The following is a 27,251-nucleotide window of genomic DNA, read 5'->3' as shown; positions in this document are numbered from 1 at the left end:
GTCCGCTTTAGGTATAATGCTAGGAGTAGCTTGTGGATTTGACACCTTTTATGATTTTCAATTTGAATGTCATTATTTCTATATAGACTACAATTTCTTGTTATGAACTTCTAACACAAGTGGGTTGGGTGTGGCTTCGTGACAATGACAACATGAGCAGCCGCTCTGATTTGAAGCTCTAATGCAGGTATACCTCAGACACCGCCAAAGCACCAGCTATGCAAGTGGCAGTTGTCACTAGTTAACACCCAATCTGATCTAGGCCTTAGCTGTGGGATTCACACTGCTTTACTAAAATTGCATTGGCCAATACAGTACTGTAATACCGTAATATATTCAATTTAAATAGCAGACGCTTTTATTCAACAGTGAGTCCACACATTTTCATATGTGACCCTAGTGGGAATTGCACCCACAACTCTGGTGTTGCTAATGCCATGCTCTTACTAACTGAGTCGCATACAGAAACACTACAGTACATAAGTACAATACAATATAAAATGAATACAATACATTGTAGTTTCGCATGTGAAATTGCAAGATCACATGTGGGGTTAAATAATGTTATTCTCCTCACATGTAATTGTGGTGTAGATGTTGCTGTTGCAAATTATGTAATACTGTAAAAAGGTAAGAAAATTATAACAACATTTCCTGTGTTATTATTTGACATGTAATATTTGTGAGGGTAGGTGTTCTGATTGCGGAGAAAAATATATATATATAAAAGTCTAAAGGGACAATACAGGATTAAATCCTTCCACCTTGCGTTAATGCTTTTGAATTGAATCTGACTATCATGTTTAGGTGGATGAACTGCCACACACTAAGATACTGACAGAACTGGAAAAACGTCCAATGACATGACATGTGTCGGTCACAAAGACCTTTCTCATGGCTATGGCCAAAATGTTGGATGTTAGCAAATGTTATTCTTGCAAGTACACCTTGTGAACAGGTACAGGGCCTTCAGAAAGTATTCACACCCCTTCACTTTTTCCTAAATTTGTTGTGTTACAGCCAGAATATAAAATGGATTAAATTGAGATGTTTTGCTACTGGCCTACAAACAACACCCTATAGTGTCAAATAGGAATTATGTTTTGTTGACATTTTTACAAATTACATACAAATGAAAATCGGAAATGTCTTGAGTATTTAACCCCCTTTGTTATAGCGAGCCTAAATAAGTTCAGGAGTACACATTTACTTAACAAGTGACATAATAAATTGCATGGACTGTGTGCAATAATAGTGTTGAACATTATTTTTGAATGACTACCTCATCTCTGTACCCCACACATACTCATACCCCACACACACAACTGTAAGGTCCCTCAGTCGAGCTGTGAAGTTCAAACAGATTCAATCACAAAGCCCAGGGAGGTTTTCCAATGCCTTGGTTGATAAAAACAAAAAAAGCAGACATTGAGTATCCCTTTTAGCATGGTGAAATTATGAATTACACTTTGGATGGTGTAATTGGGGTTGGTATACATGAGTTAGCCCTATTTGGTAAAAGACAAAGTCCATATTATGGCAAGAACAGCTCAAATAAGCAACGGGAAATGTCATTCAATCCAAAAAGGTTCAAAAACTTCAAGTACAGTCTTCACTTCTTCAAGTACAGTCGCATAAACCGTCAAGTGCTATGATGAAACTGGCTGTCATCAGGACCAACACAGGAAAGGAAGACCCAGATTTACCTCTGATGCAGAGGATAAGTTCATTACAGTTACCAACTACCATTGCAGCCCAAATAAATGTTTCACAGAGTTCAAGTAACAGACAACTGTTCAGATGAGACTGAATGAATCAGGTCTTCATGAATTGCTGCAAAGAAACCACTGCTAAAGGACACCAATAATAATAACAGACTTGTTTTGGCCAAGAAACACGAGCAATGGACATTATACCGGTTGAAATATATCCTTTGGTCTGATTGTTCCAAATTTTAGATTTTTGGTTCCAACCGCCATGTCTTTGTGAGACACAGAGTAGGTGAACGTATGATCTCTACATGTGTGGTTCCCTCTGTGAAGCATGGAGGAGAAGGTGCGATAGTGTGGTGGTGCTTTGCTAGTGACACTGTCTGTGATTTATTTAGAGTTCAAGGCGCACTTAACCAGCATAGCTACCACAGCGATATGCCATCCCATCTGGTTTGCACTTAGTGGGACTTACACACCTCCAGGCGGTGTAAGGGCTATTCTACCAAGAAGGATAATGATGGAGTGCTGCATCTGGCCTCCACTACCTGGCCTCCACTATCCCTCGACCTGAACCAAATTGAGATGTTTGGGATGAATCGGACCGCCGAGTGAAGGAACATTAGCCAACAAATGCTCAGCATATGTGGGAACTCCTTCAAAGCTCTTAGAAAAGTATTCCAGCTGAAGCTGGTTGAGAGAATGCCAAGAGTGTGCAAAGCTATCATCAAGGCAAAGGGTGGCTATTTGAAGAATCTCAAATATAAAAAATATTTTGATATGTTGAACACTTTTTTGGTTACTAAATTATTCCATATATGTTATTTCATAGTGCACTGCGTACGGCCCGCCACAGGAGTCGCTATTGCGCGATGGGACAAGGACATCCCCCTGTCGGCCAAACCCTCCCCTAACCCTGACGACACTGCGCCAATTGTGCGCTGTCCCTTGGGTCTGACGGTCACAGCCGGCTGAGACAGAGCCTGGACCCAGAATCTCTAGTGGCACAGCTAGTAATGCGATGCAGTGCCTTAGACCACTGCGCCACTCGAGAGGCTGAACAGATATTTATATCCAGTACAGTGCCTTCAGAAAGTATTCATGCCCCTTCACTTTTTCCACATTTTGTTGAGTTACAGCCTTATTTTAAAAGGAATTAAATTGAAATATTTTTGTCATTGGCCTACACACAATAACCCTTTCCTTCCAATGTCTCCAGAGGATATGGCTGCCGTTTTACGGTCTCCTTACCAATTGTGCTATTGTGTGGGTTTTTAGCGTTATTTGAAACTTTTTGTACATAATGTTTCTGTCACTGTCTCGTATGACCGAAAATAGCTTCTAGATATCAGGACAGCGATTACTCACCTCGTACTAGAAGAAGATTTTTTCTTTAACGAGTCAAACGTGAAGGATTTACTTCAGGCACCCGACAAGGCCCACATCCCCATCATTGATAGGAGAAAGAGACAGAGATATCGGGGATGTAGGTCGGGGTGCCTTGTAAGGATTCGACGATGAGTGGGTAATCTGCCTTTACCATCAGTCCTATTAGCCAACGTACAATCATTGGATAACAAAATAGACAAGCTACGATCATGAAAATCCTACCAACGGTACATTACAAAATGTAATGTCTTATGTTTCACCGAGTCGTGGCTGAACGATGACATTAATAATATACAGCTGGCGGGGTTTAAGCTGAATCAGCAGCATAAGACAAGGGGTGGTGGTCTGTGTATGTTTGTAAACAACAGCTGGTGCACGAAATCTGCTCGCCTGAGTATCTCATGATAAGCTGTAGACCACACTATATACCAAGAGAGTTTTCATCCATATTTTTTGTAGCTGTCTATTTACCACCACAAACCGATGCTGGCAATAAAACCTCACTCAATGAGCTGTATAAGGCCATAAGCAAACAGGAAAACGCTCATCCTGAGGCGGCGCTCCTAGTGGCCGGGGACTTTAATGCAAGGAAACAAATCTGTTTTACCTCATTTCTACCAGCATGTTAAATGTGCAACCATAGGAAAAAAACTCTAGACCACCTTTACTCCATACACAGAGACGGTACAAAGCTCTCCCTTACCCTCCATTTGGCAAATCTGACCATAATTATATTGTCCTGATTTCTGCTTACAAGCAAAAACTAAAGCCGGAAGCACCAGTGACTTGGTCAATAAAGAAGGGGTCAGATGAAGCAGATGCTAAGCTACAGGACTTTTTTGCTGTTTTGCTGGCACAGACTGGAATATGTTCCGGGCTTCTTCCGATGGAATTGAGGAGTACACCACATCAGTCACTGGCTTCATCAATATTTATGCTGCAATAGTTTGTGTCGGGGGGCTAGGGTCAGTTTGTTATATCCTGTAGTATTTCTTCTGTCTTATCCGGTGTCCCGTGTGAATTCAAGTATGCGCTCTCTAATTCTCTCTCTCTTTTTCTCTATTTCCTTCTTTCTTTCTCTCTCTAGGAGGACCTGAGCCCTAGGACCATGCTTCAGGACTACCTGGCCTGATGACTCCTTGCTTACCCCAGTCCACCTGGCTGTGCTGCTGCTCCAGTTTCAACTGTTCTGCCTGTGGTTATGGAACCCTGACCTGTTCACTGGACCTGCTGTTTTCAACTCTCTAGAGACCGCAGGAGCGGTAGAGATACTGATGATCAGCTGTGAGGCCAAATGACAAAAGCCAACTGGCATTTACTCCTGAGGTCCTGACCTGTTGCACCCTCTACAACCACTGTGATTATTATTATTTGCCACTGCTGGTGATCGATAAACATTTGATCATCTTGGCCATGTTCTGTTATAATCTCCACTCGGCACAGCCAGAAGAGACTGGCCACCCCTCATAGCCTGGTTCCTCTCTAGGTTTCTTCCTAGGTTCCGGCCTTTCTATGGAGTTTTTCCTAGCCACCGTACTTCTACAACTGCATTGCTTACTGTTTGGGGTTTTAGGCTGGGTTTCTGTACAGCACTTTGTGACATCAGCTGATGTAAGAAGGGCTATATAAATACATTTGATTGATTGATTGATTGATCAATATGTGCATCGATGACGTCGTCCCCACAGTGACTGTACGTACATACCCCAACCAGAAACCATGGATTACAGGCAACATCTGCAAAGAGCTAAAGGGTAGAGCTGCTACTTTCAAGGAGCAGGACTCTAACCCGGGAGCTCATAAGACATCCCACTATGCCCACAGACAAACCATCAAACAGGCAAAGCGTCAATACAGGACTAAGATTGAATGGTACTACACTGGCTCCGATGCTTGTCGGTTGTGGCAGGGATTGCAAACTATTACAGACTACAAGGGAAGCACAGCCGCGAGCTGCCCAGTGACACGAGCCTACCAGACAAGCTAAATTACTTCTATTCTCGATTCAATCAGCTGGTTGAGAGAATGCAAAGAGTGTGCAAAGCTGTCATCAAGGCAAAGGGTGTCTACTTTGAACATATATTTAGATTTGTTTGACAATTTATTGGCTACTACATGATTCCATATGTGTTATTTCATAGTTTTGATGTCTTCACTATTATTCTACAGTGTAGAAAATAGTACAAATAAAGAAAAACCCTTGAATGAGTAGGTGTGTCCAAACTTTTGACTGGTACTGTATGTAGGTATTTCTGTTAGTAATGTTTGTTTTTTGTTTTTTAAATTATTTGCGAACGTTTCTAAAATCCTGTTTTTGCTTGGTCATTATGGGGTATTGCGTGTAGATTGCTGATGATTAAAAAAATATATATATAATCTATTTTAGAATAAAGCTGTCACATCAAAATGTGGAAAAAGTCAAGAACTCTGAATACTTTCTGAAGGCACTGTATCTGTAAGGTCCCTCACTCGAGCATTGAATATCAAACACAGATTCAACCATATAAACCAATGACTCAGAGGGGCACCTATTAGTATATTGTATATATATTTTTAAGCAGACATTGGATATCCCTTTGAGCATGGTGAAGTTATTAATTACACTTTGGATGGTGTATCAACACACCCACTCACTACAAAGATACAGGCATCCTTCCTAACTCAGTTGCCAGAGAAGAAGGAAACCTCCCAGGGATTTAACCATGAGGCCAATGGTGACGTTAAAACAGTTAAAGACTTTAATAGCTGTGATAGGAAAAAACTGAGGATGAATCAACAACATTGTAGTTACATCAAAATGCTAACCCAATTGAGAGATTGAAAAGAAGGAAGCCTGTAAAGAATACAAATATTCCAAAACATGCATCCTGTTTGCAACAAGGCACTAAAGTACATGGAACTAAAAATATAAAACATTACATGCATCAATTTCAAAGATTTTACTGAGTTACAGTTACAGATATGCATCTGTTAGTCACAGATACCTTAAAAAAAGTTAGGGGTGTGGATCAGAAAACTAGTCGGTATCTGGTATGACCACCACTTACATCATGCAGCACGACCACACCTCCTTTGCATAGAATTGATCAGGCTGTTGATTTTTTCCCTGTGGAATGTTTTCCCACTCCTCTTTAATGGCTGTGCAAAGTTGCTGGATATTGGCGGGAACTGGAACATGCTGTCGTACACCTTGATCCAGAACATTACTAACATGCTCAAAGGGTGACAAGTCTAGTGAGTATGCAGACCATGGAAGATGTTTTCATTTTCAGATTCCAGGAATTGTGTACAGTTCCTTGCGACATGGGGCTGGGAATTATCATGCTGAAATATGAGTTGATGGCGGAGGAGGAACGGCACGACAATGAGCCTCTGGGTGTTGTCACAGTATCTCTGTGCATTCAAATTGCCATCAATAAAATGCAATTGTGTTCGTTGTCTGTAGCATCAAGGCAAAGGGTGTCTACTTTGAAGAATCTAAAATCTTGCCTGCCCATACCATAACCCAGCAAACCCACACAATGCCATACCCGGTACACAATACCTGCCCGGTACAGTTGAAACTGGGATTTATCTGTAAAGAGAACACTTCTCAAGCGTGCCAGTGGCCATTTAAGGTGAGCATTTGCCAACTGCAGTCATGAAAAGACCCTGGTGTGGACGACAAGCACGCTGATGTACCTGTGTAATGATCATGCTGTTTAATCAGCTTCTAGATATGCCACACCTCTCAGGGGGATGGATTAGCTTGGCAAAGGAGAAATACTCACTAACAGAAATATTACTTTTTGTGTGTATGGAACATTTCTGAGATTGTTTATTTCAGCTCATGAAACATGGGTCCAACACTTTCCATGTTGCATTCATATTTTTGTTCAGTGTAACACTGCAAAACATTTGGCAAAGCATTTCACTTTTTGTCCTGAATAGAAAGTGTCATGTTTGGGGAAAATCCAATATAACACATTACTGAGTAGCACTCTCCATATTTTCAAGCATGGTGGTGGCCGCATCATATTATGGGTATGCTTGTAATCGTGAAGAACAGCTGAGGTTTTCAGGATAAAAAAGAAACAGAATGGAGCTAAGCACAGCCAAAATCCTAGAAGAAAACCTGGTACAGACTACTTTCCACCAGACACTGGGAAATAAATTCACCTTTCAGCAAGACAAGTACCATAAAACAAAAGACCAAATCTACACTGGCCTTGTTTACGAAGAAGACAGTGAATGTTCCTGAGTGGCCGAGTTACAGTTTTGACTTACAGTAAATGTGCTTGAAAATCTCTGGCAAGACCTGAAAATGGTTGTCTAACAATGATCAAATACAGAGCTTGAAAAATGTTGAAAATTATAATGGGAAAATAATCCATGTATGCAAAGCTCATAGAGACTTCACTAGAAAGACTTACATCTGTAGTCGCTGCCAAAGGTTATTCTAGCATGTATTGACGCAGGGCTGTGAATACTTACGTAAATGTAATATGTCTGTATTTCATTTTCAATAAATTTGCAAACATTTCTAAAAACATGTTTTCACTGTCATTATGGGGTAGTATCTGTAGAGGAGTGAGAAAAACATATATATAGGGGTATGAATACTTTCTGAAGGTACTGCATTTAAACGGGAACCATCACTTTTTGGATTACATGAAATGGTCATTACCAAAACATAAAGCAGTTACACAACTATTTTGAATAAGTTGCTACTGAAGGGCCATTAGCCACAGTTCTAGAGTAAAAAAGGGGACATGCAGGATTCTATCCTTGCACCTTACACTTTTGAATTGTATCTGACCATTAATTTTGTTGTTGGATGAACTACCACACACTAAGATACTGACAGAACGGCAAAACCTCCAATGACATGATATGTGTCGGTCACGAAGACCTTTCTCAAGGCCATGACCAAAATGTTGGATGTTAGCAAATGTTACACAACTGTTTTGAATACTGTGCTACTATAGGACCATTAGCCAGGGAATTCGATTGGCTAAAACCTTGACTCCTCATAAAAGGAACAGTCAAATAAGGAGGGGGCAGGTTTCCAATAAGTAAATAACTCTCCATCCATTATAAAAGCAGCCACAACTCCTTCATCCTCCTCAGAGCATCCAGTGAATATTGAGGATCACTTCTTGTCGTGAAGCCATCGCGATGAAGTGGAGTCCAGTTTGCCTCATGGCAGTGGCCATGCTTATCGGTCTAGGTGACGCTCAATACGTGAGAGGACAGAATTCTCTACCGACGTGGCCTTCCCAACTGCTTCCTCAGGAGCCTGCTCAACTCCTTCCTCAGACGCCTGTCCAACCCCTTCTTCAGAAGCCTACCCAACCCCTTCCTCAGCGGACTACCCAACCCCTTCCTCAGTGGCCTGCCCAACCCCTTCCTCAGAGGCCTACCCAACCCCTTCCTCAGAGGCCTACCCAACACCCTCCTCAGGGGCCTACCCAACCCCTTCCTCTGTGGCCTATCCAACCCCTTCCTCAGCGGACTACCCAACCCCTTCCTCTGTGGCCTACCCAACCCCTTCCTCAGCAGACTACCCAACCCCTTCCTCAGTGGCCTGCCCATCCCCTTCCTCAGAGGCCTACCCAACCCCTTCCTCAGAGGCCTACCCAACCCCTTCCTCAGAGGCCTACCCAACCCCTTCCTCAGAGGCCTACCCAACCCCTTCCTCAGAGGCCTACCCAACCCCTTCCTCTGTGGCCTGCCCAACCCATTCCTCCGTGGCCTACCCAACCCCTTCCTCAGTGGCCTGCCCAACCCCTTCCTCCGTGGCCTGCCCAACCTCTTCCTCAGTGGACTACCCAACCCCTTCATCAGCGGACTACCCAACCCCTTCCTCAGTGGCCTTCCCAACCCCTTCCTCAGAGGCCTACCCAACCCCTTCCTCAAAGGCCTACCCAACCCCTTCCTCAGAGGCCTACCCAACCCCTTCCTCTGTGGCCTGCCCAACCCATTCCTCCGTGGCCTACCCAACCCCTTCCTCAGTGGCCTGCCCAACCCCTTCCTCCGTGGCCTGCCCAACCTCTTCCTCAGTGGACTACCCAACCCCTTCATCAGCGGACTACCCAACCCCTTCCTCAGTGGCCTTCCCAACCCCTTCCTCAGAGGCCTACCCAACCCATTCCTCAGAGGCCTACCCAACCCATTCCTCTGTGGCATGCCCAACCCCTTCCTCAGCGGCCTACCCAACCCCTTCCTCCATGGCCTGCCCAACCCCTTCCTCAGCGAACTACCCAACCCCTTCCTCAGCGACCTACCCAACCCCTTCCTCAGCGGCCTACCCAACACCTTCCTCAGTGGCCTACCCAACCCCTTCCTCAGTGGCCTGCCCAACCCCTTCCTCAGCGAACTACCCAACCCCTTCCTCCATGGCCTGCCCATCCCCTTCCTCAGCGGACTACCCAACCCCTTCCTCAGCGGCCTACCCAACCCCTCCCTCAGTGGCCTTCCCAACCCCTTCCTCAGCGGCCTACCCAACCCCTTCCTCAGCGGCCTACCCAACCCCTTCTTCAGTGGCCTGCCCAACCCCTTCCTCAGAGGCCTACCCAACCCCTTCCTCCATGGCCTGCCCAACCCCTTACTCAGATGCCTGCCCAACCCCTTCCTCAGAGGCCTACCCAACCCCTTCCTCAGTGGCCTGCCCAACCCCTCCCTCAGTGGCCTACCCAACCTCTTCCTCAGAGGCCTGCCCAAACCCTTCCCCAGAGGCCTGCCCAACCACTCCCCGAGAGGCCAGCACAACCCCTTACTCAGAGGCCTGCCCAACCCCTTCCTCAGAGGCCTGCCCAACCCTCTCCTCAGTGGCCAGCCCAACCCCTTCCTCAGAGGCCCACCCAAACCCTTCCTCAGAGGCCAGACCATCCCCTTCCTCAAAGGCCCGCCCAACCCCTTCCTCACTGGTCAACCCAACCCCTTCCTCAGTGGCCCACTCAAACTCTTCCTCAGTGGCCCGCCCAGCCCCTTCCTCAGAGGCCCACCCAAACCTTTCCTCAGTGGCCTGCCCAGCCCTTTCCTCAGAGGCCCACCCAACCCTTTCCTCAGTGGCCCGCCCAACCCCGTCCTCAGACGCCTACCCAACTCCTTCCTCAGAAGCCTGCACAACCACCTCAGGCGCCTAAGTTACCCACTGGCCCAATACACCAAGGCCCAAAGCAGACCTGTGATGTTGAGGGCAATGACAAGGTGCAATGTGGACTTCCTGACATCACTGGTGCCAAATGTGAGGCCATAAACTGCTGTTTCGATGGGCGTATGTGCTTCTATGGGAAAGCAGGTAGGTGTTGGACCATGCTCATTTTAATCTAGAACTCTATGTTGTAACAGTGTGATTTCAAAGTTTATAGCCAGCTGGGCACATTCCATTTGGATGCAGATGACAAATGATGTAAAAGGAATAATAACGCCATCTGCTAGCCGGTTGGGCTATACTGGTATCAAAGAGCAGCCAGCAGCCATGTGGATGAATGGAGACCAGGCTAAAAGTGTGTTTGTCACCAGAGCAGTTTAGAACACGTTGTGACGTATTCCCAAAAAGATAATACATCGATTTTGGCTAATATGTTAGTTGCCACTAATGTAAACTCTAAGCTGAGCGCCCACTGAGAGAAGTACGAGATTGAACTTCACTCAACTTTCTAGAGCAGTGGTCACCAACCAGTCGATCTACAAGGCCTTACCTGACGATCGGCAAACATTTCTGTAAAAACCCCAACGATAAAGCCTTGTGGCCATTTGATAATTGTTCAGCAGTCTTATGGCTTGCCGGTAGATCTCTTAAGGAGTCTTTTGGTCCTAGACTTCGGTACCGCTTGCCGTGCAGTAGCAGAGAGAACAGTCTATGACTTGGGTGACTGGATTATTTGACCATTTCTGGGGCCTTCCTCTGACACCGCCTAGTATATAGGTCCTGGATGGCAGGAAGTTTGGCCCCATTGATGTACTGGACCATACACACAACCCTCTGTCGCGCCCTACGGTCAGATGATGCAGAGAGTTTTCATACCAGGCCGTGATGCAATTGTTATGAGTTCAACCAGGCAGAGCTACTGTTTTTATGAGTTAATGTTTAAGTTCTTACTCAGCACTGTCAGCACATTTTAATAAGCCTTAAAAGGCATGTTCTTCCTATTTCCACTCAGTGCTACAACTAGCACAGCAGCAGTAATGAATAAGTAGGAAAGCGTATCGACAGACTATTTCAGTTTCTCTGTTCATAGGAGTAACAACATGAATTTGTGCATGAGGCAGAAATAAGCGTAAGTTGATTTTGACATTCATGCGCTTCACTCCAAAATGGCCAGCATGCATCTTGGTCAGCACGGCCTCCTTCTTCTACTTGGTAAAAAACACCCTCCTGTGTAGCTGGATATCCTTCCCCCGTAGGTAGTCTAACAAGTTGGAAGAGAAGAGTTATTGAAATACTCAAGTCTAAGTATATTTGCACTGCTGTGTTTCTCTCTCCATCTCTCTGTCTTCCACTTCCCACCTTTCTCTCCCTCTCTCACCATTTGATGGATCAGGTTTAACTGGAAAACACTCGGTTTGTAATTTTGTATTAAATGAACCGCTATTCATTATATACGAATACAGAACTTGTTTTTGCGTGGATTCCTCAACTCGGTTAGCTTTAACAGCTAGGATCGCTATTTCTTGTCCCGGAATCGCGCTTAACAGAAAGGTTGAAGCCTGCTTGACGCTAAGCTGCTAGCCATCAAGCTAACGAACGCAATGGAGCCCTCTTTGTCTGGAGAAATAAATTAACGGTTCCAGCGCTGTATCTATTATGCTTTGTTTCGGGACAAACCGGATAACTTGGAGTCCCAATGCAATTGCCAATGATTATAGGCTTGGCTTGAGATGGCTTCCTTGATCATGCAGGTCGCCAGCCTACGTAAGAAACTGGGGAAAACGCAGAAAGGAATGTTTACATTTTCGACACCGGTGACTGGACGCTTGTTGGATGTATCTCCACTTTGTAGTTTGTCATTATCCGAATGGCCGGTGTTGCCCAGAGCTCTCCCATCTGATAGCGTAGTCGAAGGAGCACAGCATGAGGAAAAAGGCAGTCAATGATGGTCGCATGTTACGAGCAGTGGAAGCCGAAGACAGCGACCTCCCCGCAAAGCCGTCAACACTCCCAACTAGAGGCCTGGAGGGGATACAAATGAATACTTTCGCCGTCCTGGAGCCTGATCTTCCTGCACCTTCATCGCTGGGGGTGCATGTGTCTGCGGCCGCAGTGCCTACTACTACGTTTTCAAAGTTGGATCGAGCAGGGCTTTTCCATCTGTCGAAGGCCTGAATCCTGTGAAGCGTGGGGGTGGGTGGATTTCCACGTTCTTCTCGCCAGCCGTGATTTTGGGCAGCTCCATGATAATAATTGTGACCGTTTCTGATGCAAAAACAATGTCCTATCCAGGAGCGAGCGTAAATGACATTACTAAGCTGCTCCCGAATGTACTAGGCCAGGACATGGAAATCGATTCTATCATAGTCCATGTGGTTTTAATGACATTATGAAGGGCAGCTCTGAACAGTTGAAACTGGATTTTAAAGAGCTGATTGACTCTCTGCTTGACACTAACAAAAGACCCATCATATCTGGCCCTGTGCCCTCTGAATCGTGGCATTGAACGCTTTAGCAGAATTCTTTCTCTTCACAACTGGCTATGTGATTATTGCAGCTCAATGGAGGTAACTTTTGTTTACAATTTCGATACCTTTTGAAAACAAAACACATTTTATATGGATGGGATCCACACATTTTTGGGATTCCTGGATCCTGTCACAGCATTATAAGACTGCGTTGAGACAATGACTTACCAATTACCCAAGCCCAGCTCAGCTAATCACTACCATTGTGACGCAGAGTTGTCATAATGCTTCAGCAAATGTACATTACACCAGGGGTGTTGGTAGAAACAATATAAGTAACAATTTGTCTCTCTAACTGCTCTGAATGCCTCTGCTGATCCTACTGCAGTAATCATGTGCCTACTGTTAGGTTCTAATTATCAGAGAAAGAACTCGACAGATACTATGAAAGCTTAAACCGAGTTTATTCTTCCCAAAGGATTGAACAGCTGAATTGACCAAAACTTGTTCACAATAGTGGTGGTATATGTACCCCACTTTGAGTGGAGTCTCCTTTTCGCTAAACATTGTATCTTTACTGCTAAGCAGGAAACTAAATTATATGGGCAATAAACGGTTCCTCGTTCCTTAACGTGACTGGACCTCACCCCCCTTATCCACGGCTCTCTCCCCTTATCAGTACTGCCACATGCAATCATTTCCCCTGCACTCAGCACATTCCAAGCTTAATTGCACCCACAATAACCCTTCCTTCTACAGAACCATGAACTCCTGGTGTAGACCCTCGACTACGGCACCCCTCATATCTCTAGCGTAACTAAAGATTAATATTCAAAGTTTAGAAATCTGAACCCATCAGTCCCTCTTTGAACATTTGATATCATACTGTTGGGTTCAACATTTTGAACATTGAGAAATGAAATATATGATAGAGAAGAAGAAGCATAGAATCAAAGGAGAAAGTTAAGGGTTCCCTTAAGGGAGTAATCAGGGTTTATGTTGAAGTATCTGGTTACCTTCTTCCTGTTGGGCATAAACTGTACGGATTGGAGAGAGGGCGTGTCTTAAGTGGGATATAAATATCTGGATGGGACAAATGTTGGGTTGTCTGATTACAGTTGTACAGAACCTTTGAGGAGAATTCAACTTGGTTAAAGCTTCTCTAGTGTCTGTGGGTTATTTACGATGAAAAATAAGAACCTAACAATACTGTTCAACATTGCATAAACTTGGAAAATACTTAAAAATGTACAAACAATGACACAAAAAAAATCTAACAATTAACATTCACAGTGAGGTTTACAAACTGAGAGGGTTATGGCCTCTGTTCTACAATCACATCATACACAATCGTATTTCCATTTTTCATAGAACACTGATAATAACTGGAGCTGTTGACTTCTTCCATTTCAACTTTCTCCTTCTGGTTCCTAAGAGAGTGATAGCACAAGACTTGAAAAGCAATGAGAATCACAAAACATTTTATATATATATATATATATATATATTTCTATATATATATTTGATTGAGTATCCAAAACATACAATATACTTGCAGTGAAGCCGGTCAACAACTACACCACACCAGTCATCCAACAGACTCCCATTCAGAGTGACACATCAAAGCATCCTGGGTCAATGCCCCTGGCAAGGGACGTAGACAGATCTCCCACCAGGCAAAAAAAAAATGGGGACCTGAACCCTCCAAGATCCGCCCACAGTTCCCCAATAGCTGTCCCTCAGCCATCCGAGACCCCTCCCATAGTCCCACACCAAGAAAGAAATAATAAATTACAATTAATTCCATTCCCCACCCCCAAGAACACCCCAATTAACAACCAAGAAAATGAACTTAAGGGAAAAATAAAATTACAAAAGGAAACAACAAAGAACAATGCAAGAAAAAAATCAAGGACAACTAAAATCATAACAGCAATGCCAACTGTATATGTTTGAGTGCATGTCTGGCACTATTACATGCGTGTGTCCTGTATGTGTGTATTTGAGTGTGTGTATATGCATGTGTACAAACACCTGCATGGCATCAGCCTCAGGCAAACCAGCATTAGCTGTTAAAACACTGCCCCTCAGTGTCATTCAAACATACTTTTAATTATGTTTATTTTTACTTTATTTTTGACCGTCATTCTATCTCCAGCACAGTAACTCCACTCCCTCTTGTCACCAATTCCACATCCCAACCCTCAGCCCTTCCCACCTATCTTTGCTGGCCACCCTCTTCGGAATTCTACGCAACATATATCTTTCAACTATGCTGTGATGTTCAACGTACAACTACAATCTATCTAATCGAATAGAATCCACAGACAGCGAATTGAAGATGAATAGTTTTACTAAGAGTATTATATATTAGTAATTGACTGACCCGGTCTTTCCATATCTCCTAACAGTACTATTTCCAGGGTCAATTTTAGATCAATGCTATGCATTTTCAGCCATTCCTGAAACTGAGACCAGAAACAGGCTAACAGAGGGCAATAACAAAATAAATGGTCTATTGATTCTGTATCCTCACAACAAAATTTGCAGAGCTTCGATGATTTTATGCCCCAAATATTCAACATTTTGTTGGTGGCAAGCATTCTATATAATCATTTTAGCTGAAAAGCACAAAGTCTTTAATCTTGCGTCGTTTTACATATCAACTCATACACCCTGTATCATGGAATCAATGTATCATGAATCAGGAATTCATGTATCATGTATCATGAATATCATAAATCAAAAATCTCTTAAACTATTTTGCAATCTGTGTGGCAAGGTAGTCAACATCCTGGTCTTCAAATGAAACTGGTATACTTTGCTATTTATGCTCTTTTTATTCCTCCACCAGTTTTGATCCTTCATATTGGGCAGACAGACCAGTTCCCTACCTCCTCCCGCTGCCACCTGCCTCCTCCATTTTTGGGGTAATGCTGTAATCAGTTGGTTGTACTCTTGGATTGAGCAGACCTTCCCGTACAATTCTGATAACTCCACGAAGGATATAACTCCACCATGCCAATTTACAATATAATTTATGAACAAAATACCCTTTTCAAACATCTTTCCCATAAATACAGGTATTTTATCAACCAGCACATTTGATTTCAGCCATAATAATATATATATTTTCAGGGGGATGAAATTGTAGCCAGCTCTGCAATGCTTGTTTGAAAAAGCGAGATATTTTGAAAAAAGTATAATTTTCAATTAATCGAAAATGAGACATGGCAATCTGCACAAGGGCAAAAAGGCCATTTTTATACAATGAATGAGCTTTTCTTAGTAATCTACTTGAGAACCATTTAGGGTTCAAGGTAAGATTTTGAATAAGTGAAGCTTTTAGAGAGAGGTCTAGTACTTCTATATTTAATAATCCCAACCCACCCAATTCATATTCATTATATAGATAGCTTATATAGCTTTATTTTGTCTGGTTTAGCATCCTAGATGAAGCAAAATATTTATTGCTCATATGATTTGAAAATGAATCAACAGCAGTAGGCAGCACCATTAATGAATAAACTGAGATATGACTAAGGAGTTAAATCAGGGAAATGTTCCATAAAGAGACAGATATTTACCTCTCATTGGTTGCAGGATCTTGTCTATTTTTACAAGATTTCTATTGAAATTCATTGTGATTTGAATACCGAGTATGTCTACTTCACCATCAGCCTGTTTTATAGGGAAACTGCAGGGTAATGTAAAAGTTGTATTTTTTTAAAGATCCAATACGTAATATTGTGCACAATTAGGTTTTAGTCCAGAGAGTACAGAAAAGTTATCTAAATCTACAATGAGACATTGCAGGGATCTAGCTTGCGGACTTAATATAAAACTTGAGTCATCGGCATACATGGACACCTTTGTTATTAAGCCTTGGATTTCTAATCCTCTAATGTTGTTATTGGATCTGATTTAAATAGCAAGTATTTCGTTGGCCCTAACGAATAGATATGGTGACAGCGGACACCCTTGTTTCACTCCTCTTGACAATTCAAAACTCAGAGAAAGACGTGATTTACTATTTTACACCCAGGGTTGCTATACATTACTTTTACCCAAGAGACTCACCAAAATTGAAAAAAATCCAGGCATTTATAAATAAAGTCCAGTCTTGCTTTATCAAATGCCTTTCAAAATCCATTATAAATTCCAGGCATGGCTTCATAGATGTTTCATGATAGTTCTATTATTTCTAGTAGTGTTTGTATATTATCTTCAATGTATCGCCCTAGTATTTTTGCATCACAACATTGAAGTGTAAGGGGCCTCCAGTTTTTTAGATAGACTATATTTGCCATCTGGGTCTTGTTGTAAAAGAGAAATTATTGTTGGGGCAGGATGGCGACGGTCCGGTGGTCTTGGGCCCGGGGCCTGAGGAGGCGGCATGAACCATCTCAGGGTCTCCCAGCCAGAGTAAGTCGGCTCCTCATAGCCTCCGGGCCGCTTGGGGCAATGAAGCCCCGCTGACGGTTTCTGATGGCCTGTCAGCCCCGCTCATGGTGGTAAACAGTGCCAGGATCATCCCCCAAGAACAGCCCATCACTGGCCAACAGAGAACAGCTGTCGTCGCCATCGAAGCTATCAACCTCCTGATGCAGGGCATGCGCCCTCCGTTCAAGGTGGCCCCAGCAATCCAGGACTAGCAGCAGATGGGCTCTGCCTGCGGTGGCTCCGGCCACACTTCCAGTGTGGGGTACTGGGCCCAGTAGAGGGACTAACAGCTCGCTGGCGCACCACTCCTGAAGGAGGGAGCTCATCCCCAGCCTGGCCAACCCACTCGCACAAAGCCTCCAATCGCACCAGGCGCAGGCGTTCTGAGTACACCACACAAAACAGGCATTCAGCACCGCCCTCTCTGCATGGCTCAAACCCAGATGGTGCATATACCAGGTATGCAGATCCCCAGGGGGATGCCACCATCACATCTGTCACAAAGGGAAGCCATAATCTCAGCCAAGACAACAAGACCACGGAGCAGGGGTCCGACGCCCTGGGAGTGCTTATGTCGTGACCTGCTTGGAGGAATAGCAACCCTGTGAGGGATAAATTACCCAGTACCCCTGCAATAAACAGGGAAGACCCGTGTAGGAAAAGCAAGCAGACAAAAAAACAGCAACCAGGTAATGGATTTGATTTGTTTTTTGTTTTTGTTTTACGCCAACTGCAATCTTACCGATCCGGTTTAATATCCAAGCAGTAAAAGCAGCACCATATGATGGAGTAACTACAAAGAAACTACAAAGTTAGTCTCAACGTAGTGGAAAACCCACCACAATACTATTACACACTGCAGGGGAAAAAACATGAAAAAAAACCTGCAGGGTAATTAGCAGAGAACAGCATGTTAAAGCAATTCACAACACACACATCGAAAAAGCCAGTCGGCAAGAAGTGTAAGGAAAATTACAGTTTGTGGCAGCAAGAACCACCACACAAATGGATGCACACGGAGTCGTAGTGTAATGCTAACGAAACAAGTATGACAAACCACGGGCGGAAGATACAGATCAACCGCATGCAGAGAGTAGATCACTCAAGAGGAGGGGCAGGCCATACTTTTTGCCCATGGAACGCTGAGCTCCCCCCATTGTTTTCCTATGGAGAGACATACTGGTATATTTCGCCAAATATCTCACAATGTGTATATTTAGATTTTTTCAAGTTGGACATCATTGGACATCATCAGGATAATATCCTCTTTCTAATTACATAAAGGTGGGCAGCGAACTCTGCTGTCATAAATCGCTAGACCAGAAATAGTCAGAAGTTGCCATTTTTTTTCCTATTTCCTCATTATGCAGACATAAGCAAACTTGGCACCATCGAGGTGCGGATTTTTACTTTCTACACAAGTTGTTATTTTTCAGTTTTGTCCTAAAAACAGATTGTAGTGGTAAAATGAAAGGGCATACATTTGGTGCCATTTAGGAGAAATGGAATTCTAAGTGTCACTCCAATCAAAACAGGCTCTGCAAACATTCGATTCCATTCATTTGCTATGAGCTCACACTAGTGTTCCTGCTTAGCCAATGTTCTTTCGGCATTTTTTAGCCAGAAAGCTGCAATAACAGTTATTCAGTAGCTTGTTTGCTTCCTAAATACAACTGTCCGGCTTGCTAACTAGGCAGGCTGAAGTACAGTTGAAGTCAGAAGTTTACATACACTTAGAATATAGTCATTAATACTCGTTTTTCAACCACTCCACAAATTTCTTGTTAACAAACTATAATTTTTGCAAGTCGGTTAGGACATCTACTTTGTGCATGACACAAATCATTTTTCCAACAATTGTTTACCGACAGATTATTTCACTTATAACTCATTGTTTCAAAATTCCAGTGGGTCAGAAGTTTACAAAAACTGAGTTGACTAACTTTAAACAGCTTGGAAAATTCCTGAAAATTATGTCATGCCTTTAGAAGCTTCTGATAGGCTAATTGACATAATTTGAGTCAGTTTGAGGTGTACCTGTGGATGTATTTTAAGGCCAACCTTCAAACTCAGTGCCTCTTTGCTTGACATCATGGGAAAATCAAAAGAAATATGCCAAGACCTCAGAAAAATTATTGTAGACCTCTACAAGCCTGGTATGACGCAGCCGTCATACCGCTCAGGAAGGAGAAACGTTCTGTCTCCTAGAGATGAACGTACTTTGGTGCGAAAAGTGCAAATCAATTCCAGAACAACAGCAATGGACCTTGTGAAGATGCTGGAGGAAACAGGTAGAAAAGTATCTATATCCACAGTAAAAATGAGTCCTATATCGACATAACCTGAAAGGCCGCTCGGCAAGGAAGAAGCCACTGCTCCAAAACCGCCACAAAAAAGCCAGACTACGGGTTGCAACTGCAGATGGGGACAAAGATTGTACTTTTTGGAGAAATGATGATGAAACAAAAATAGAACTGTTTGGCTATAATGACCATCGTTATGTTTGGAGGAAAATGGGTTAGGCTTGCAAGCCGAATAACACCATCCCAACCTTGAAGCACTGGGGTGGCAGCATCATGTTGTGGGGGTGCTTTGCTGCAGGAGGGACTGGTGCACTTCACAAAATAGATGGCATCATGAGGAGAAAATTATGTGGATAGATTGAAGCAACATCAGGACATCAGTTAGGAAGTTAAAGCTTGGTCGCAAATGGGTCTTCCAAATGGACAATAACCCCAAGCATACTTCCAAAGTTGTGGTATAATGGCTTAAGGACAACAAAGTCAAGGTATTGGAGTGGCCATCACAAAGCCCTGACCTCAATCCTATAGAACATTTGTGGGCAGAACTGAAAAAGCATGTGCGAGCAAGGAGGCCTACAAACCTGACTCGGTTACACCAGTTCTGTCAGGAGGAATAGGCCAAAGTTCACCCAATTTACTGACCTAAGACAGCTCGTTTTTACTAGGATTAAATGTCAGGAATTGTGAAAAAGTGAGTTTAAATGTATTTGGCTAAGGTGTATGTAAATTTCCGACTTCAACTGTATAAGTACCGTAGCTAGCAACTTCAATCTATAAAAACAGCATACGTTCTTTTTTCCTATTTAATGATATGTATTAAGACTAATAAACTCAGCAAAAAAAGAAAAAAAGAAAGTTCCAAATAACTTCACAGAACTTAATTTCAAAGTGTTTAAAAACGATTTCCCATGCTTGTTCAATGAGCCATAAACAATTAAACCTCTTAAGGATCCGCCTCTTTTTTTCAATTTTCGCCTAAAATGACATACCCAAATCTAACTGCCTGTTACTCAGGCCCTGAAGCAAGAATATGCATAGTCTTGGTACCATTTGAAAGGAAACAATTTGAAGTTTGTGGAAATGTTAAAGGAATGTAGGAGAATATAACAACAGATCTGGTAAAAGATAATACAAAGAAAACACCAAACGCTCTTTTGTATTTTTTTGGACCATCATTTTGAAATGCAAGAGAACGTTCATAATGTATTATTCCAACCCAGCTGTAATTTAGATTTTGGCCACTAGATGGCAGCAGTGTATGTTCAAAGTTTTAGACTGATCGAATTAACCATTGAATTCCTGTTCAAAATGTTGTACCAAGAAATAAGACACGTGTCTAATTTGTTTATGAATAACTTTTCATGTTCAAAACTGTGCACTCTCCTCAAACAATATGGTATTCTTTCACTGTAATAGCTACTGTAAATTGGACAGTGCCGTTAGATTAAAAATAATTTAAGCTTTCTGACAATATTAGATATGACTATGTCCTGGGAAATTTTCTTGATACTTTCAACCTCATGCTAATCGCATTAGCCTATGTTAGCTCAACCGTCCTGTGGAAGGGACACTGATCCCAAAGAAGTTTTAATGAACATGCACCTGTGGAACGGTCGTTAAGACACTAACAGTTTAGAGACGGTAGGTAATTAAGGTCACAATTATGAACACTTAAGCTTCTTTAGTGTCCTTTCTACTGACTCTGAAAAACACCAAAAGAAAGATGCCCAGGGTCCTTGCTCATCTGCGTGAACGTGCCTTAGGCATGCTGCAAGGAGGCATGAGGACTGCAGATGTGGCCAGGGGCAATAAATTGCAATGTCCGTACTGTGAGATGCCTAAGACAGCGCTACAGGGAGACAGGACAGACAGCTGATCGTCCTCGCAGTGGCAGACCACGTTTAACAACATCTGCACAGGATCAGTACATCGGCACATCACACCTGCAGGATAGGTACAGGATAGCAACAACAACTGGCCAAGTTACACCAGGAATGCACAATCCCTCCATCAGTGCTCAGACTGTCCGCAATAGGCTGAGAGAGGCTGGACAGAGGGCTTGTAGACCTGTTGTAAGGCAGGTCCTCACCAGACATCACAACATCACAAACTCACCGTTGCTGGACCAGACAGGACTGGCAAAAAGTGCTTTTCACTGACGAATAGCGGTTTTGTCTCACCAGTGGTGATGATCAGATTCACGTTTATCGTCAAAGGAATGAGCGTTACACCGAGGCCTGTACTCCGGAGGGGGATCGATTTGGAGGTGGAGGGTCCGTCATGGTCTGGGGCGGTGTGTCACAGCATCGGACTGAGCTTGTTGTCATTGCAGGCAATCTCAACGCTCTTCATTACAGGGAAGACATCCTCCTCCCTCATGTGGTATCCTTCCTGCAGGCGCATCTTGACAAGACCCTCCAGCATGACAATGCCACCAGCCATACTGCTGGTTCTGTGCGTGATTTCCTGCAAGACAGGAATGTCAGTGTTCTGCCATGACCAGCAAAGGTCTGGGATCTCAATCCCATTGAGCACATCTGGGACCTGTTGGATTGGAGGGTGAGGGCTAGGGCCATTCCCCCCAGAAATGTCCAGGAACTTGCACATTCCTTGGTGGAAGAGTGGGGTAACATATCACAGTGAGAACTGGCACATCTGGTCCAGTCCATGAGGAGGAGATGCACTGCAGTACTTAATGCAACTGGTGGCCACATACTGTTACTTTTGATTTTGACCCCCCCCCCCCCTTTGTTCAGGGACACATTATTCAATTTCTGTTAGTCACATGTCTGTGGAACTTGTTCAGTTTTTGTCTCAGTTGTTATATTCATACACATATTTACACGTTAAGTTTTCTGAAAATAAACGCAGTTGACAGTGAGAGGACGTTTCTTTTTATTGCTGAGTTTACATGGTAGAGAAAGTGCTCTCTTTCCACTATTTTCAGTCCTCTAAAAACACTGTCATTGGCGAACAATTCTGAAGTAATAGTTTTGCGCGGACTTAGCGAGCATTTATGCGGTGAAATAGAACTAGAACTGCCTGATATAATTGAGCCAAGCAACCAGCACAGCAACGGACGCTTTGGTTCATTACGTAATCTGATCAGAATGTTGCAAGTTCTAGCAACAGTCCTAGCAACAGAAGCTAGAACTAATCTAATCCCATTGTGACGTAGGGGGAGACACTATTTGGCGCGACGCCTCCCCCCCATCTTACATTCAGAACCTTATTGGGGTTTCACACATCTTTCACCCGAGTCATCCATGCAAATTAGTTTTTCATGAAATACCATGAGCACATTTTGTTTAGTCACCAATACATCACATAATGATGAATTTAGTCATTTTAACTAACATTAAATCCAATAGCAAAACATAGAATAAACATTTCTGAATAGAAAGAATAGCAGATGGTAAATATAATTTTCCAAACATTTGTCTTGACATGCAAAACCTTTATTTGTTTTATCCAATGGCATATTGTGAGCATGTTGAGAATCTTTTATTTTAAAAATATTTTATGTATTTTTTAAAATATTTATCCACATTTTCTATTGTGAAACAAATCAAATCAAATTTATTTATATAGCCCTTCGTACATCAGCTGATATCTCAAAGTGCTGTACAGAAACCCAGCCTAAAACCCCAAACAGCAAGCAATGCAGGTGGAGAAGCACGGTGGCTAGGAAAAACTCCCTAGAAAGGCCAATACCTAGGAAGAAACCTAGAGAGGAACCAGGCTATGTGGGGTGGCCAGTCCTCTTCTGGCTGTGCCGGGTGGAGATTATAACAGAACATGGTCAAGATGTTCAATGTTCATAAATGACCAGCATGGTCGAATAATAATAAGGCAGAACAGTTGAAACTAGAGCAGCAGCACAGTCAGGTGGAAGTTGAAACTGGAGCAGCAGCATGGCCAGGTAGACTGGGGACAGCAAGGAGTCATCATGTCAGGTAGTCCTGGGGCATGGTCCTAGGGCTCAGGTCAGTTGAAACTGGAACAGCAGCATGGCCAGGTGGACTGGGGACAGCAAGGAGTCATCATGTCAGGTAGTCCTGGGGCATGGTCCTAGGGCTCAGGTCCTCCGAGAGAGAGAAAGAAAGAGAGAAGGAGAGAATTAGAGAACGCACACTTAGATTCACACAGGACACCGAATAGGACAGGAGAAGTACTCCAGATATAACAAACTGACCCCAGCCCCCCGACACATAAACTACTGCAGCATAAATACTGGAGGCTGAGACAGGAGGGGTCAGGAGACACTGTGGCCCCATCCGAGGACACCCCCGGACAGGGCCAAACAGGAAGGATATAACCCCACCCACTTTGCCAAAGCACAGCCCCCACACCACTAGAGGGATATCTTCAACCACCAACTTACCAAACAAACAAGAAATAAGACAAAAAAACAGAAAACTTGAGCGTGCATAACTGCTGGAAGGTGAACCTCTGTCCCAGTCTCAAATCTCTGGAAGACAAACAGGTTTCCCCTCAAGAATTTCACTGTATTTAGCGCCGTCCATCGTTCCTTCAATTCTGACCAGTTTCCCAGTCCCTGCCAATGAAAAACATCCCCACAGCATGATGCTACCACCACGCTTCACTGTGAGGATGGTATTCTATGGTTGATGAGAGGTGTTGGGTTTGCGCCAGACATAGCATTTTCCTTGATGGCCAAAAAGCTACATTGTTGTCTAATCTGACCAGAGTACCTTCTTCCATATGTTTGGGGAGTTTCCAACATGCCTTTTGGTGAACAACCAACGTGTTTGCTTCTTTTTTCTTTAAGCAAAGGATTTTTTCTAGCCACTCTTCCGTAAAGCCCAGCTCTGTGGAGTGTACAGCTTACTGGTCCTATGGACAGATTCTCCAATCTCCGCTGTGGAGTTTGCAGCTCCGTCAGGGTTGTCTTTGGTCTCTTTGTTGTCTCTCTGATTAATGCCCTCCTTGCCTGGTCTGTGAGTTTTGGTGGGCGGCCCTCTCTTGGCAGGTTTGTTGTGGTGCCATATTCTTTCAATTTTTTAATAATGGATTTATTGATGCTCCATGGTTTTTTATATTTTTTTTATAACCCACCCCGGATCTGTACTTCTTCACAACTTCGGCCCTGACCTGTTTGGAGAGCTCCTTGATCTTCATGGTGCCGCTTGCTTGGTGGTGCCGCTTGCTTGGTGGTGCCGCTTGCTTGGTGGTGCCCCTTGCTTAGTGGATTTCCAGACTCTGGGTTCTTACAGAATAGGTGTATATATACTGAGATCATGTGACACTTAAATAAAGTCCACCTGTGTGCAATCTAACTAATTATGTGACTTCTGAAAGTAATTGGTCGACACCAGATCTTATTTAGGGGCTTCATAGCAAAGGGGTGAATATATACACTATGCACGCACCACTTTTCCGTATTTTTTTCACTTCACCAATTTGGACTATTTTGTGTATGTCCATTACATGAAATCCAAATAAAAATCCATTTAAATTACAGGTTGTAATGCAACAAAATAGGAAAAACGCCAAGAGGGATAAAAACTTTTAAAAGGCACTGTATTTTTAAACACTTTCTCATGCTTGGATTCCTCCCAGATTTGGCCAAGATTGTGTGACAAAACATTACCTTTATTTCCTTACATTTATGACACTGTTTTTTTGTTGTTATACCATATACTAAGCATTTAATTATTTACTTTCACATTGACCGTGATCCTGTGAAATCCTAGATATTACTGTCAGATTATTTTGTATGGAGATCTCAGAAGTGTACTGTAACCTCATAACATTTAGTATCACCCTATGTTACACGTGGACACACATCTAAAATAATGTATGTGATTGACAAATCCAAAGCTTCAAACAGGTGTAACTTTAATATGATTAATAAAACAAAAATTGATTCCATCATTAAAACCTCTCTAGGGTATGTGGGACACTAGCGTCCCATCTGGCCAACATCCAGTGAGATTGCAGAGCGCCAAATTCAAATACAGAAATACTCATTTTAAAAATTCAGAAAACAAAACATATTTTACATAGGTTTAAAGATTAACGTCTTGTGAATCCAACCACAGTGTCAGATTTTTAAAATGCTTTACGGCGAAAGCATACCTTACGATTATTTGATAACACAGCCTAGTTGACAAATTATTACAAACAGTAACCAGCAAAGCAGAAGCGTTACAAAACTCAAATAGCCTGTACTGAAGAGCTCAGTGACTTTCAACGTGACAACGTCATAGGAAGCCACCTTTCCAAAAAAGTCAGTTCATCAAGCCCTGCCCTCAATGTGAAGCCCCACAATCAGACTTGTCTCCGTGCGCCAAGCTGCCTGTTGCTATTTGGCAAACTTTTTGTTTTTTACTTTTGTTTTTTAAGCCTTCGTTTTTTCCTGCTCAACATTTTTCATTCAACCTTTTCACCCCCGGACATGGTTATATGGACATGGTTCTACAGGACCTCCACCATCCGAAAAAGCTAAGTAGTAACGCTAACACTGCCATCTAATTGCAGTCGCTGTACTCATAATATACAGGAGCAGTATCGTCTTATGGTGAGGTAGCCGTGTTGCAAGGACAGCTTCAGATGCAATCATTAGGCAAGTGCAATTTAAGCGTAGGAAAGGATGAAACAGCATCTGTGCCACCAGTAAGTACAGATAGTAGTATAAATCCCACCTACAGTCCCCGCAGCCGGACAATTTTCTCAAGACTTCTGAAATGAAATGCTATTGCATGCTCAACCGGTGTCGCTCATTCAACTGACAAACTTTTAACCTTTTCTCCTGATTAAGCAATGAGTCGGAGTCAGAGGCAGAGCCTTCTCAGGTTAGGCTGGACTATAGAATGAGTCAAAATTCACCCAAGGCTGAAAAACAGCAAAAGAACGTTGGCTAAGCTGGAACACTAGCGCGAGCCCATAGTAAATGAATGGAATCGATGTTCGCAGAGCCTGTTTTGACTGGAGCGATGCTTAGAATTGAATTTCATCTAAACTGCACAAAGAAATGATCCCTTTTTATTTTATCACTACAATCGGTTCGTTGGACGAAACTGGAAAAAAACAAGTTGTGTAGAAAGTCAACACCCGCACCTCGATGGTGTCAACTGTGCTTATGTCTGCGTAATGAGAAAGTTGGGAAAAATGAAAACTTCCGACTATTTCTGGTCTAGTGATCGATGACCAACGAGCTCGCTGCCCAGACTTACATAATTAGAAAGAGGAGATTCTCATGAAATAAAAATCAATATACACATTGTGAGATATTAGGCAAAATAGACAGACATGCCTATGTTTCCCTTATTGGAATCAATGGGACGTGTTCCATGAGTAATTTTGTTTACATGTTAACTATAAACAAAGTGAGCAAAGCAGGCATTGTGACGTAAAACAATACGCTGGGAATATAACTTTCGGAAGGCAAGTTGTTGCCACGGAGCTCAATAGAATTAATAGGAGCTGGCAGGATGAAAAATGCCCTAAAATAAGGCCTGTTTTTTTGTGAATACTTAAACGGCGGCAAGCAGCTGAGAAATATAGTCATATTGTGACACTGGGCTCCACACAGCGGATGGAATGAACTGGTTATCAGAAAAAAGCGTTCCATTCCATGTGTCCAGCCTACACAGGTCTTGCCTCCACCGGTTACGGGGTCTGAGCCGCTGAAACCTCCTACCATTAGCTCTGACAAATTGAAAACCCTAGTCATTAGTGAGTCCATTACCCATAGTATTAGATTTTTAAATAATCATCCAGCGATCATACACTGTTTACCAAGGAGCAGGTCTACCGACACTAAGGCTAATCTGAAGAT

General features: G+C 43.1%; 1 protein-coding gene across 1 annotated transcript in view; it reads left to right on the top strand.

Moving 5' to 3' along the window:
• Window positions 1-8,255: 8,255 nt before the first annotated feature.
• Window positions 8,256-27,251, top strand: part of LOC109867391 (zona pellucida sperm-binding protein 4-like) — a 44,135-nt gene continuing 25,139 nt past the window's right edge. Inside the window, exons 1-4 of the mRNA XM_031802165.1 lie at window positions 8,256-8,321; window positions 8,637-8,806; window positions 9,719-10,041; window positions 10,255-10,380. Of these exons, the coding sequence (XP_031658025.1) occupies window positions 8,256-8,321; window positions 8,637-8,806; window positions 9,719-10,041; window positions 10,255-10,380 (685 nt within the window). The remainder of the gene's footprint in view (window positions 8,322-8,636; window positions 8,807-9,718; window positions 10,042-10,254; window positions 10,381-27,251) is intronic.

Source organism: Oncorhynchus kisutch, linkage group LG22 (assembly GCF_002021735.2).
Source record: "Oncorhynchus kisutch isolate 150728-3 linkage group LG22, Okis_V2, whole genome shotgun sequence".
Classification (NCBI taxonomy): Eukaryota; Metazoa; Chordata; class Actinopteri; order Salmoniformes; family Salmonidae; genus Oncorhynchus; species Oncorhynchus kisutch.
The sequence above is the reverse complement of the archived record's forward strand: the minus strand, read 5'-3'. Positions and strand labels throughout refer to the sequence as shown.